General features: G+C 37.5%; 3 protein-coding genes across 4 annotated transcripts; 1 reads left to right on the top strand and 2 right to left on the bottom strand.

The window, feature by feature from the left end:
* Positions 1–2,739: 2,739 nt before the first annotated feature.
* LOC127806654 (uncharacterized) lies at positions 2,740–3,201 on the top strand. Its single transcript, XM_052344073.1, has one exon. It carries the CDS (start codon positions 2,740–2,742, stop codon positions 3,103–3,105), a length of 366 nt encoding a protein of 121 aa, XP_052200033.1. The 3' UTR covers positions 3,106–3,201.
* A 184-nt stretch (positions 3,202–3,385) lies between these two features.
* LOC127806653 (replication protein A 70 kDa DNA-binding subunit A) lies at positions 3,386–6,583 on the bottom strand. 2 transcript variants are annotated; one of them, XM_052344072.1, is made up of 3 exons: positions 6,438–6,583; positions 6,042–6,338; positions 3,386–5,341 (listed from the first exon to the last, which is right to left on the bottom strand). In XM_052344072.1, the coding sequence occupies exons 2-3, from the start codon at positions 6,299–6,301 to the stop codon at positions 3,724–3,726; spliced, it is 1,878 nt and encodes a 625-aa protein (XP_052200032.1). In that variant the 5' UTR covers positions 6,302–6,338; positions 6,438–6,583; the 3' UTR covers positions 3,386–3,723. The 2 variants fall into 2 exon arrangements, with proteins under 2 accessions (XP_052200032.1, XP_052200030.1); XM_052344070.1 differs by having other exon boundaries at positions 6,042–6,529.
* A 2,055-nt stretch (positions 6,584–8,638) lies between these two features.
* Positions 8,639–14,665, bottom strand: LOC127806609 (40S ribosomal protein S3-3-like). Its single transcript, XM_052343995.1, has 6 exons — positions 14,498–14,665; positions 14,259–14,406; positions 13,989–14,160; positions 9,380–9,434; positions 9,171–9,302; positions 8,639–9,041 (listed from the first exon to the last, which is right to left on the bottom strand). The coding sequence occupies exons 1-6, from the start codon at positions 14,525–14,527 to the stop codon at positions 8,871–8,873; spliced, it is 708 nt and encodes a 235-aa protein (XP_052199955.1). The 5' UTR covers positions 14,528–14,665; the 3' UTR covers positions 8,639–8,870.
* Positions 14,666–15,166: the final 501 nt, after the last annotated feature.

Genomic DNA, 15,166 nt, shown 5'->3' with positions numbered 1-15,166 from the left:
GAACAACTTTCTTGTAGGCAAGAATAAGTCCTTCGTACCAAGGCGAGAATCCCCCTGTTTGTGAGGAATTACACCAATAGAAAAAAAAAAAAATACAACTTTTTGAAATTTTAAAATAATAGAAATAAAAGAAGTATAAATGAAGATCTCCTTCAATACTCCAACCACGTCAACTCATTTTCTTTGCCTAAAAAGAATTGAATGCTCTTACGAAGTGTTTTCAATTTATTTGTCTTTAAGACTCTACATAAGCCTTCATTTATTGTTTCCAATTTAAAAAATAGTTGTTAGAGAGAAAAACAAAAAAAAAAAGAAGAAGAAAGAACATCTTCTATGAACTCTTACCTAAGATCACTTCTTTTTCGTTAATGAAACATCACAAATCTAAACAAATGAGATTAAAGGAGAAGACAACAACCTAGAGGCCAAATTCTCATTTTAAATGGATATCAAAATAAGGATATATCTGCAACAAGAAACCTACATATCTAATTTGGGAAAGATCTTATTGTTTGACTTAATTTGTTAAAAAGGAAATTTTGATTTTCATGAAAGATGATTGTTACAAACAACAAAAATATCTTTTATTTTGTCAATGAAGATTATGAAAACTTTTAAGAAGAATCTTAGACTTGTCTTCCTTCAGACATTTTAAACTTTAGGATTAGATTTTTAAATATGGCATAGTTGAAGATAAGCTTTGATTTAGGTGTTTGAGAGAGCTTTGTGAAGACATCTGAATAATTATTTTGGAGATGTTTGGACATTTAAAAGCATTCTTTTAGACATGTGTGTAGGTCTTTCAAAGAAATATGAGTTTTTTGAGAGATTCAGACATTTGAGGGCTTTTCTTTAGACGTCTGAGTAAAGTTTAAACAAAAATCTAGTTTTTTAGAAAGATTTGAATGCCTGAGGAATTCTTTTCAAATGTTCAAATGAGACTTAAAATATAAGAGATTAGTTTAGCAATGTTTAGATGTCTAAAAAGTGAACGGTAATCATTCAAACTTTTTAATATATTGTGAAAATTGATTTAGTCTTTTTTTTTATCATCAAAATAAATTTTATAAAACACATCTACCCTTGAAACTAACATACCCCTAGTTAAATTCATCATAGACCTAAAGTTAAATGATGAATCCATCATAACATGTCACTTCTCATTTACTCATATCCATAGTTAGTTACTTTGGATGAAATTTTTTTTTTTTTTTAAAGAAGAATTTCAAAGTGTAAATGATAAAAAATACAAAAGATTTTTCAGAGAAAATCTCAAACTCAAGAGTCTTTAATTTCCTATACATAGATCTCTCTCAATTTAGAGCTCTCTTATCAATTATTTTCTTTTCTCCTCTCAAAAACAAACATCTCCCCCAAACCCGTCTAAATACACAAAGCACAATTTGTCATTTACACTCTATAATCATTGCTTATACATTTCACCACCCTTGCCTCCTCAAGCAATAGGGATAGGGATGTAATATCGAAAACTATAGGGACGTGGTGTAATTTCCAAAACCATAGGGAAAGGCTGTAATTGGTAACAAATTAGGGGTCTATAATAAGATTATTAGAGTGAATTCCAAAGGCTTGTTGGTAGAAGAGTTTGTATCTATTACGTGGCTTCTACATCGGGGAATGAAAGACAAAACCAGAAAGGCACAAACTAGTAGGACAAGGTTTGGTGAGGATTGAAGACTTAGTGTTCAATTTAGATAAGGAAGGACTTAGTGTTCAATTTAGATAAGTTCCTTTGTGGTTTCCCAATAAATAAAAATACGTAAAAATAAAAAAAAAAAAACAAAAGAGAAGGGTGGGAGGGAGCAAAAAGTAAAATCTAATCTTAGTGCTTTCAGATTTTGATGTTTTCGTGAGAATACAAGGATATGAACAGATCATTTAAAAAAAAAAAAACTGAAAGCAATGAGAACAGAGTGAGTTTGCTAAAACACGAAAACATGGCGTGGCATCAACAAGGCTTTTGTCAAATGCACCAAGAGAAGAAAAGTTTGTAATTAATGTTCTTAATGCATAGACAAGTAAGGTTTTCAAGGTCGGGGCTAGGCTGGTTAGGGTCACATTCCTTCTACCCATCATAGATTATTAGGAAAAATTTGTTTTGTTCTTTAATTCAAAAAAGAATTAGTGCTCAAATAAGAAATCATGGTTAATTCCCATTTATAATCTCTTGTGAATATCATGGAGTAAATCAATGCGGCAAAAGAACAAAATAGCCCATTTATAATCATCTTTATTTATTTATCAATCCTTCCTTGTTCATGCTTCGTAATGGTGAAATTAGCAAAGTAGGCTAGCATAGATGGGTACATTAGGGTGAAGAGTAAAAAGAATTAGTCAAGGGCTATTTTGTGATAAAAAAGAAAAAGAATACCTCTTTAATGGTGTATTAGTGATTGTTGACATTTAAGATGTACTATAAAATTTCACCTAAAATACCTCTGATTTAAAGAAGTTTCTTGTTTCTAAACAAAAAGAAAAAGAATACATGGGGATTGTGTGGGATGCGGAGATGCCAATCTGGATAACCTTATCCCCGTGCCCAAGCAGAGAAGGAGCCACGTCGGGCAAAGATAGAGAGAACACGAAACCACCATTACATTTATCCAAGGCCTAGCCTCAACTTTCCCTCTCAAAATCAACCCCATCCTCTCCCTTTTTTTTTAACTCCCCCACCAGAAGAGATTCACACAAAGAAGCACTCACGGTTGGAGAAAGGCTATGGCGTTCTCTTCAGCGGTTTCGACAGCAATGCCCTTGACTTATGCCGCCCAGAAGAGGGTGCTGGCCCCCGCTGCCTTCTTCAAGCCTTTGCCGGTGAGGCCTTCCAGGGTGGCGGCGCCATCAAAAAACACCGGGAGGTTTGAAGTCAAGGCATCGCTGGAAGAGAAGGCGGTGACAGGGCTGGCCGCGGCTGCATTGACGGCCTCCATGGTGATTCCGGAGGTGGCTGAGGCTGCCGGGCCAGGGATGTCGCCCTCCCTCAATAACTTCTTGCTCAGCATTGCCGCAGGGGGCGTTGTGCTCGCCGTCATTGTTGGTGCAGTCATCGGAGTTGCCAACTTCGACCCTGTTAAGAGGAGCTGAGACAAATTGTTTTGGATCATCTATGCCTTACACATTTTAGTTCATGTACCTATCTATCTATCTAAATTCTAACGTTTGGAGAACGGTTCGGGTTTACCTTCATCTGGCTCTAATTCTGCCAAAATCATGCACATCTCGGAGGCAAAGTTCATTCATCTTGTGGCAATGGATGCATTTCTGTGAACTCAAATTTCTATTCTATGTATCAACTAACTGGACCACCGCAACCATCAATAGCTAATGCTGAAAATTAATCAACAGATACATATCCCCAACAATGGAATTTGTAAGAAAAGCTCTATAATTCTTGTATGACTACCTACAAGTACTCCATGATAAAACTGGGCAGTGGCTACAGGATCTATTTAGCTCGACCAATACCCAGGGAAAGCAATGGCTCTGTGTTGTTTATAACTTCAAGTGGGTATTCAATTGCGACATCTAAATTCTCAATTGTAAGTGGAAAACTACATCAAGAATTACGTGTAACCGCACCTTGTCCTTAATGCGCCCAAATATTGATCAGCTAGCATTTATTTATAAAATGAGTAACCACAAGCTCCTCACCAGGATTCGGCTGTTCTTCTTTACTAGCTATTCAATTTGGTTTAGAATTATTCAGCGAGGCTGTGCTCTCGAGATCAAACCAAGCAGGTATCTGCTCTCTCCAGAATAGTTCACCTTCTCTGCCCTGACAACTGTAATTTTCACCCTCTGTTCATCACCATAAAGTTCCTCTTTGATTTTAAGTCTGAAAAGATATTCAGTGAAGAGACAGCTGCGGATGGTTTCTGCAAATTTGACATCATCCTGCTCTTCATATTTCAGGAAGTACAACTCCTTCGCCAAGCAACCTAAGATCTCTTCCCCTGATTCTTGGAAAGCCGTGACCCACATCAAACCTGTATGATCCTGAACTTGAGCTTGAAGGAGGTATCTGTAATCACATTCCTCAAATTCTTGATTGCACCTGTCACATTGCCATCGTGAGTTTCCTGACTTTGTCACTTTCTTATTACACTGCCTATCACCAACCATCAAAGGGCAGGCAGTGTAGCAGAATGTATCTGTCTTGATGAAAGATATGGTTGCCTTAACTGTCACCCAATCTGGTTTTTCTGACCTTCCCAATCCTTCATCCTTGATTTGAGATACAGTTTTACGAATCTCACTTTTTGGTCCTCCAGGCATAGTGTCCCTAGAGATGGACTGAGAAACAGTATCTTTCCCCCCTTGATCAAACCAGACTCTCAGGCTGTGGGCCTCTGAAGAATCTGGATTTATAAAGAGCTGGGTAGAAGAAATTGTTCCTATAGATTTCCCATTGAAGTCATTAACTTTCCCAGCTTTGACAGCTAAAACCGGGAAAAGCCCAGAATTGACAATTTCTTGTAGTCTTTGACCTTCCCTATTACAGAAATCACCCCATAGAGTTAATTCAACACTCCGCCCAGATTGATCCTTGAGATTTAGAATTCTCCGTTGAGTTTCCATTCCATTCTTCCTCAAGATAGGGACTGAAGGGTTAACTGTTAGTACAACACCAATAATGTCAATGATGGAATTATTTTCAGCTGTCTCAATTTCACTGATAGGTTTGAAGGAGAATTGCTGTTTTGGTATAGAACCATCTTCTTCCACACAAAGGTCAACTGTTGAAGTTGTCTCCAAAAATATCTCCCATTCATTTCTCAGATGGTTGAAGTTCTTCTGTACAGGTTTCAAGCTACCCTTTGATATCAAATAGACTCTACCAATCTCAATAACATCATAGAAGCGGTCAACAACAGCATTGAAGCAGGTGGCCCGTATTTCACCTCCATCAGAGTCAAGAAGGTCAAAGGAGAATACTTTTCCATCTCCCCGGGCATTGTTGTAACGGCGGATGTCTCCTTTAGCTGTTACTCTTGCTTTGATGGCCCACCGACCTTGATAAGGATTCAGAGCAGCAATTGGAATTATGCATGCGGGTGCCTCATTCTTCATGATCGCCCCACGATTTTTATAGCTTGGAGGAGGTTGGTACGCTGGTTGAACAGTGGTGCGGAAATTTTGCATATCATTTCCAGCATTTTGGGCTCCCAGATAATTGTTACTGGTAGCCGCTGTTGTGTGTCCACGGTTATTATCAGGTACTGGTTTCTGGCCTACTGAATCAGATTCCACAAACATTTTTGGATTCCCAATTATTTCACAATCTGGTATAATAGTTTCCATGTTTAGAACAACAATAATCCTGCAATAAATAGTCAAAAATTTAACTTGATTCTCAAATTTGAAATCATAAGCAATCAGGAAAACAGTGATTCCACTCAGATGGCATGAATCATATGCAATATAATCTTTCAAGTCTCAACTAGCAGTAATACCTACAAAATCAAATTCCAACTGATAAATGCTTAATGAAAAAGTGAGCCATACCACTATTGAGTTATGTTCTTACCTGATTTTAGTATAGTAATATTCCTCACAATATGAGTGATATTCGACTAAACTACAGAAAAACCAGTGCAAAGTAACTGCACCTTATGCCAGCCAGCCAGTTTAACGCAAATAGGACCTTCTATTTAGCTATTTTACAATTTAAAGTGCAAAACTAACAGATGAAAAGTTATAGTTTGATATCAACGTATGTTAAAGCGATGTACCTATGGTGAAACCGTTAAGGAGATTCCTAATTTAGCATTACGTGCTTGAACACTGCTTATGCTTCAAATAGGACCGCCGAACCAAGTAGAAAGATTAAAATAAACTATAGCAATTCAAAATAGATATGCTAGATCATTACAGAGAGAGATGGAACCACTACCAATTTGAAGTGTGATAACATTTACATTTACATATACATGTTCGCGTGTATCTAAAAATATATATGACACGTGAGAATGTAAATGATTGCACAATCCAAAAATGTATGGAAGGAAGGGAGGCTATACCTGCGATTCTGAACGGTGCTGCAGATATAATCGATCAACTGAACGACAGAGCCCTTGAGGACTCGGCCAGACTTGACTCGGTCGTTGAGCTGAGTGGCCAGCATTGCGTGCTGAGTCGAGACTCCATCCGAGATCAGAAAACGGTAGCGTTCCTGAGTGTTGCCGATGAGCTTAATGTCGAGCACCTGAACCAGAGGCTTCGAGTTCACGTCTCCGGCGTTGATGGCCGAAATCGCATTCTGCGTCAGATTAACCGGCATTTCCGCAACCCTAGAAATGAAACACGGAGGGAGAGATCTGTAACAGTAGAGGAAATGAATTTGAGATGAGAATTGGTTGGGGATAAATGATTTGAAAGCAAAAATGAATCAGAATTTGAATCTTAGAGATGCATACAGCTGAATTTCAGGGGGTGGCGAATGAGAATTTCTTAAGAGATTTGGGGACAAATTGAGGAAGAGAAGGAGATAGTTGTTAGGGTTCGGGTAAGATATCTATATAGATGGCGCGGACGATACCGACTCCAAAAACGGAAAAAGACATGCAAAATAAAACGAGTTGACGTTTTGAACTGACATGTGAAATTACCATTAAACCCTCGTTTCTATGTTTACATTTCTTTTAAATCCTCGGTTTTAAGTGTAAGATCGTATTATGGAGAGCAGTTGGGATCACAAAGGTGCAATTGAAGACCACAAATACATATATATATATATATTTATTTATTTTATAAGTGAAAATCTAATATTTTATTACAAAATAAAATATATGTATATAAGCGAAGAAAAAATGTTATTGATACACCTTTGTGTACACCTTGAACTACATAAAGGTATACCAATGATAAAAAGGTCCCTCATGAGGCACAAAATATTTTGGTCATAATACTTTTTTATGTAGTCCAAGATGTACAAAATAGTTGTATATCTAGCATGATTCCGAAACGAAGACCTTATGCTTGAACTTCTATAATACCATTCAAGTTTTGCTTTTTAAAAAAAAAAAACTCAATAAATTGTTAAAAAATTAAACCAAATTTCATAATTAAATATTCTAGAACATTCTTACTTAGTTGTGTTAAGAAATTTTATAACTAAGTCTTTTAAAATGTTCTTACTTGTTAAAAAAATTTATGACTGAATTTTCTACAATATCCTTACTTAACTGTTAACGAAATAAGTTAGCAACAGTTATATTCTTATTTGTTAAGAAAATAATTATTATAAATAGATATATAAGTCCGCATTTATAAAAACAAGAGAGAATAAAAAAGAGAAGAGAAACAAAATTATGAGAAGAAATAAACTTCGGCGAGTTTATTGTGTTAATAGTGACTAAAACAAAAGTCAAAGTTTGTATTTTTTATTAATAAAATTTCTTTGAACTTACAAATATTATTTTTGCACAAAAGAAAAATTATTCAGCGCATATTTTTTCCCAACATAAATGAATAAGTTATTTTTTCCCCCCAAATTTATTATCCCCAACTCATAGTCAAGTAAAAGTAATTTTCTCATTATATCAATACTCATTTTTATTTAAAATTTATTAAGAAATAAAAAATTAAACTATAATTCAATGCCACCTCTCCCAAATGAGATCATTTATTTATTTTTTATTTTCGCGAACATAAAAGTAACAATCACTCAGGATTTCTATCCTCTTCCATCTCCTCTCCATCGCATCCTCTTCGATCCTTTTATCCTCTTCACCCTCAGATCCTCTACCTTCTCCAGCTGCGCCCCCATCATATCGAATAGCTGGCTCTAGCACAGTGCCGTGGACGGCATCTGGTACGTGACAATAGGGGTGGGCATTCTCAAAGCCGCTCAGGCAAACAGGCATGAATAAGACCAGCAGAAATTGTGTACCACTGTTGGCCATGGCAGACGATCCATCCGCAATCGGATGTTGCCGACCACTGGAGGGAAGGTGAGAGAGAGAGAGAGAGAGAGAGAGAGGCGCTACGCCTCTATATTGTTACGGGCAAAGTGATTATTCAATCCCACGTCAGTGGGGGTAACTATATCACCACTTAAGCAACCCCTTCTCCCACGGTATGTCAACTCCCATTAATCCGTGTACAAAAGATCCAATTCATGTTATTGAAAATGCTAACATACATGCCTGAAAATAAGAAAACTAAACTACTAAAAATTGCATTTGAAACGACATCACGATCAAATAAAATCTTGTTCTGAAGGGCGACTAAAATTGAACAATCCAGGACCCTTTTTGCCTCACAATGTGGGGCCCAAATAACCAAAATGACACACAATGTGTAGACGAGAGAGGCATGCTTGTTGAGATAAACAAAGACAACGAAATTTGTATTGAAAGTTGTAAGTTCAGAATTATACGTGAAAGGTAGGGTTGAATGGGGGACGCAACGACTCGCATTTGACAAAAACTATCGACGTTTCAATGGTAATATCTTCGCTTAATTTTTTAAACTTGATTCAGGATTCTAGCCGTACCTGAACTTCAGCACTTATCCACGAAAAATGAGAACCAAAATAACTCATTACACATCATAGCATTCATACTATAGATCAGATTTACGCACCACAAACAAATAAACTAATGTCCAACAAAACTGAGCCAAAATGTGAATCCACATACAGTTAAAACAAATCTAATTCAAAATACAGAGCAAAAACTTAACCAGGCCAACGCTCCGCCAGATTTATATTCCTATTTGCAAAGAACACAGTCATCGTCAAAGACTTACAGAGCTTAAAATATCTTAAACAAACGTGTAGAATTTCACGCGGAGTCCAAGATAACTAAACTGATTGGAATAACATTTGTCACAAAAAGGTTTTATATTTATACCACAGGGACCTCAAGCTCGGTAGGAGGAATCAATGCTGGCCTGAAGTACTCCTCTTCCTCTTTAGGAGTATGGATTGTAACAACATCTGGAAGTGGTGTTGTGGGGCCCTGCTTTCCCTTTGGATCCCAATCCAGCATGATCTTAACCTTGATGCCAAGTACCCCCTGTTTGCAGAAAAGCACATATTCAGCCAACTTTTAGAGAAATAACAGTTGCAGAATCAAGCATACATCACACTCTTGAAGCGTGTCATAAATAGATCAATTGATTGTTGCTGTGGAGCAAACACAAACCTGTCTCAGGAGAACATGTCGAACTGCTGAATCAATATATTCATTAACTGGCTGACCAGATGAGATCATGTACCCATCCTTGAATTTCATGGACTTGGCACGCTGTGCCCTAAGTTTACCACTAACAATCACCTGTAAAATTAGCCTATCAGTTACATATTTAACAGGATGCACATGAAGGTTAAGGGCTTCTTTATTTGTCAAAATACCTCGCATCCTTTTGCCCCGCTCTCCATAACAAATCTCAAAACACCATAGCAGGCTCTAAGAAAGGAAAAACCATTAGTTGATTTAAGTTGGAGCATTTATGCCACAAGGATAACATATTTAAATGTTCAAACAACACGAAGCAGAACCCAAATTAATTGACAAACACCCACTGATAGATAGCAAATAAATGCAACTCTCAATATTCTAAGGAGCAGTGAACAATCAATAAGGCATAAAAAATAAAATTCCCAGGGTGAAAAAAAGACCCAATTATGAGAACTGGGACCACCTTAAGGACACTTATGGAATGACTTGCAACTCCAAACATATTGTTCATATTTGAAAATATATAAAAAAATTTTCCAAGAATGGTGAATGTTGCCAGCACTCCAATTTTTGACCAAGCAAAAGTTGCAAACAAGAGGCATTATATGTATCAGGAAACATCGACCAAATGGTTTTTATGTATGTTAAATACAAAGATATTTAGACATACAATTACATAAGGCTAGAAACAGAAACATCTGGTAGCCCTTTGTTCTATAAAGATAACTGTATATACTCTTGAAATGAGATGATTCTAAAATCCATCTGAAAACTTCCCTAGGACAGAACAACAAATTTGAAATTTACCATTTGATGCTGTATAATGCAAAAATCAGTTACTAATAAACCTAATAATGTTTCATCTTTTCTCCTTTCATTGGGAAAAGGAAAAGCAGGCAATAATAATTCATCTCCTAAACAATGAAAATCATATCATCACATGTAGGTATAAATCTTCATAAGAAATGACACAGAATATAAGAATCTGGAAAAAGTAAATAGTTATTTTGCAACTCTTAAGTTCACATAAATGTGAATAGGAATTCATTAATAATAATGGCATGGGGAAGCCTGGCTGAAATAGTCATCCTCCAACACAAACATGGAACATAAACAACCTATTTGCTTTACAGATGACAGACAAATGTTGAAAATATTAGGATTCAAATGGTCCAGAAGCCAGATAAAATTCAAAACAAACATGAAAAAAAGAAAAAAAAAAAAAAAGTAATAATCCAAATGGTATCTACATGCGAAACCAATATTTCATGAGTGTACTGACATGGGGCAACACATAATTGATGCTATCAACATCGAGCAATGGTAATTCATTTCCTAAACACAAAGAGAAAAAATATATCTCCATGTGTAGCAGTACATCTTAGTAAAATGATAATACACTTCACATTCATGTGAGACTGCAACTCCAATCTCACATGAATGTGAGCAGGATATATTCAGTAACAAAATAAAACATGGATATACATGGCTGATTTAGTCATCTTCCAACATAAACATGGTACAGAAACAGCCTATTTGCTTTATGGATGAAAGACAAATGCTAAAAGTATTATGAATCAAAAGGCTCAGGGACCAGGTAAAATTTAATAGACACAAGAAAACGATAACCCAAATAGTGTCCACACTCACCATCTCTAAACTTACTGCATAAAAACCAATACATTTCACAAGGATAATAACACAGAGCAACTTAATTCACATTCTCATCCTTTAGCACAATGTTGGTATCAATTTGCTATGTGGGATAAAGGCTGGATATGTTGTTGTTAAGTAATATCTCGAAATTTGGAAACAAATAATAATTATTAATACCAGTGCTGAGGTCATTATTGAGTACTTGGAAATTTAAGGAAAAATAGTAATTTATGTTGTTTTGAGAAAATAGGTAATTAATTATTTTGTTTAGGGGTATTTATGAAAATAATGAAAGAATTAAATTGGTGGATTTTTGGGGATGTTCGGGGAATAAGTGTAATAAAGAGAAATGAGGAGTGGGGTGTGTGAAATTCAGAAGTGGTGAGGCACTGCTGTAATTTTGGAAAATGGGCCGAGGATGCATTTAAAATTAATCGGAGGAGTATATGTATTGCGGGAAGCAACCAGCCCAATTGGTCGCGTGCGCGTGTGCGAGGGAGGCGAGTGTGGGTTCGAGGCCAAGGGAGAGCAGGCGCACTAGGGATTTTGGGCTGATTTTAATCAGCCATTGGGCTCCCAAAACGGCACCGTTTTGCTTAAGGCGGTGGGGACGCGCGGCAGCTGCTGGCCGCTGGTCCCTTCATTTTGCCTTGACCGCTACTCTTCTGTTTTGGCCTAATTTAAGGCCGATTTTGGCCATTTTTGCAGCAGCAAACGGGGAAGATTTTGGGGAGGAAACAGAGGGCTCACGCAGCCACTGAAAGAGAGAAGAAGAGGGGGGAAAAACAAGGGATTTTGGGGTTTTTCAGTGTTTAAAATATCCCGGTAAGTGGAAGAAAATTGCTAGAAGTGTTGTACATCTAAATTATAGATTTATCACGTTTAGATTATGTGGGTTATGTGATTAAATTTAATTAATTGGAGTCGCAATCTTATTATTTTATGTAGAATGTTTTACTTCGCAGCGAGAGTATAAGAAAGGCAAGAATCGTGCAAATAAAGGCAAGCTCCTAACCCTCTCCTCACGTTCTTAATTTCTTGCAAAAGTCTCTGTGGTTTCCCGTATTTTATTTCCTCCCTCATCGTGACCTGGTTCCACGCATTAATAACAATAATCGGTGTGGCAATCACCCTATGACTTATATTTTATTAATAGATTTATTGTTAATGGAATGAGTTAAGCAAGGATGTCTTGGTGTCTTCCATTTTGTCCGTCACGGAGCTTCGCATTGCTTTGCTTTTCTTTGGGAATGATGCCGAACTTGTTGGGCTAGGTTCTTAGAAAATTGGACTATGGTTTAATTGGGTTATGTGAAGAGTCTTACTGGAAAAAGTGTAATGAGAGGTAACATGTACATTGAGATGGTTTCCTATCTAGAGGATGAAGCGAGACCGAGAAGGGTATATTGATGTTTATGTTGCCAAGTGAATGAAGGGTCATGAAAAGAGGTTACAAAATGATAAGTAAAAAGTATAAAAGTTTAGTGTTGTCTGTATGTGTGTCTAAGAATATGGGGTACAAAGCCACTGACCGTCGACCGTGGGTCGTGGCAGTGGATGACTGAATGTATGGACGCCAGTCATCAATTGTTACGATAAGCATTAGACGGGCCGTAAGAGCTGGTACTGCCAGATTCTTGCCTTGACTTTGTGCATATCATGACATGTGTGCTGCTTGAGGTTGGGTTGTATTCATTTGAGGGAAACATGTTTTGTGTGTAATGGATGTGTGAACATTTGCATGACCCGGTTGGTCTAAGAGCAAATTTGGGTTCTCTAGGTGAGCCGGTGCATTTAGCGCATATCGCATGTGTGAATTCCTATGTGGGCGTAGCATGGCCTGATGCTTGGTTTGCGGGAGCCTTGTCATCACGTTTATACTGCAAAAGCCATTGCATTTCTTATTTGTTGCATTGCATGGTAAGGATGTGTAGCTATAAGTGATGGGATGGGTGGCGCCCACCACGAAGCGTATGCCGTGGAAGTGGTCCATGTGAAAAGTGGGATATGGCCCACAGTATGAGTGATTATGGGAAAGTGGGATACGACCCACAGTGTGAGCGATTATGGGAAGTGGGATACGACCCACAGTGGAATAATGATAAAGTAGCCTATACGGGGCTGCTAACAGGTTTGTATGTTGGACTTGGGCGCCAGTGTGTGTTTTATGTGGGCCCCAAGGACCGTTTACGTGCAGTTTACTTTATGGTTATGCATTTGGAACCAAGGCATGTAATGAGCATGGCATGGTATGTCGTTGCACTGGTATAAATTGCATGGGGTATTGAGAAAGAGTTTTATCCTTAACTGACAACCTTTCTTTTATGAACTTGTTGAGTCTCGCAACTCACGTTTGCTTTCCATCATTCTAGGTCAGGGATTTGTTTGAGTTGTCAAATTCGTTCAGCAGAATTTGAATCCAGATGATAGCAAGTGCAAAGTTCTCCCGAAACTAGATCCTGGATGTCTTGGTGCTTGTGTTAAGGTTAATGCTTTATGTTTTTGAGATGGATGTATGTCATGTAAGCCCAGGTGAGCTCAAGTTGTGAATGATTATGTAAAGACGGTTAGGAAATGTTATGGGATGTAAAAAGTTATGATTTCTAAAAGAATTGCGTATGAGTTTTAGTTTATGTTATTGTTCGATATCATTTAGGTAATGACCCTCTCACGGATCCTCTTCGTGCATGGGGAGGCTCCGGGAGGCGGGCCGTTACATGTTAAGTTCACAAGAAAGAACTCTTTCAAAACAAATTAATACTAAATATAATATAAACTGTTCAAGTATACAGTACTTCTTGTACATTTACTTCCTACGCAGACAAGACATCTGAAATCCATCAAGGAAGAGCTACATAACTAGAAAGACAGCAAAAGAATAAGATCAAGATATAAAAATTCATGTTCTTAGTTACGTAGTAGCTTTTACTCCTTGCAAATCCTATAAAGTGTAATCATCTGATGTTGCCTATAGAAAGTTTGAATATGTTCAATGATGTAAACAGCAAAGAACCTTTTCCAGATGAGACTTCGTCTGTATAGTTCATACATATCAAATAGCAATTAATAACCGACAAACAGGATCACATAAATATAATACTGATGCAATCAAATTGATATGCATACCTGCGAACAGCAAGGCCACCAAGGAGCTTGTAGCGAAGGGACTCAGCTTGAGCAATAGCACAAAGGCCCCTGTTGTTGACCTTCTCTGCGTACAACTCCACACTGCCTTCCGGAAACTTAAAACGCTTCTGTACAACCGACGTCAGCTCTCTGATCCTCCTCCCCTTCTCACCTAAATTCCAACCAACCGCCATAACAATTCAGAAACCTGAAGCAGGAATGAATTATCAACAGAGACAAGAACAAATAAGATGAGAGGGAATTAATCACCGAGAACATTCTGAGTGCGTGTGGCTCTAATGATGATCTCAGTGCGCATTGGAGTAACCCTAACTTCGACTCCAGAGTAACCATCTTCTGCCAGCTCTCTGGTCAAAACCTCGTTCAGTTCCGCAAAGAATACTCCATCAGCCACAAACTGCAAGCAAGCTACGTCAGAATTACGACTAGAAACTACAAATACATATGTCGATCACCGTAACTATGCCTATACGTGAGGAAGAACCGACCTTTCGCTTCTTGCTCATCTGAGTCGCCATTTTGGAAGACGAAGAGAACCGCAGGAAGCAGAGATTGGATCCGAGTGGCTCTCGTGCGCAACTTGCGAACCCTAACTAGATTTAGGGTTCTTGGAACCGTGTATAGATGTGGGAGAGAGATAACGGATCCGACGGCTTGAGGATCTGAATTGGACGGACAAGATCTATTAATCTGGACCTGAGCTAAGAGTGATCACTTGCCCGCTGCGTGTCGGTCCAGATGTGTGGGTTTACAGCCCAACTGCCTTGTTCGGCCCACTAGCTATTGAAAAGCAAATATTTATATTTCAGGTAAATCTCGTAAATACCTTCATTTTTAACAAAAGGGAAATTCTATTTGCAATCACATATTTTACTCTCAGCAACTCACTTTTAATATTTCTAAAATGTCCTTAAATAAAAACTCATATTTGCCCTTATTTAAATCGTTGACGATCAATCACCCACCATTACTCCTCAAACGCGTACATCCACTTTTTCACCTACCATCACCACAATCACTTTTTCAAATAGCAGCAACTATAGTAGATCAATATAAATCAGTAAAAAATTATTAATATTTTTAAAAATTAAAATAATTTCTTAATATTATCAAATAACATACATTTATATAATTTATATTTAAAAAATAACATAATT

Source organism: Diospyros lotus, chromosome 7 (genome assembly GCF_014633365.1).
Source record: "Diospyros lotus cultivar Yz01 chromosome 7, ASM1463336v1, whole genome shotgun sequence".
Taxonomy (NCBI): Eukaryota; Viridiplantae; Streptophyta; class Magnoliopsida; order Ericales; family Ebenaceae; genus Diospyros; species Diospyros lotus.
The sequence above is the reverse complement of the archived record's forward strand: the minus strand, read 5'-3'. Positions and strand labels throughout refer to the sequence as shown.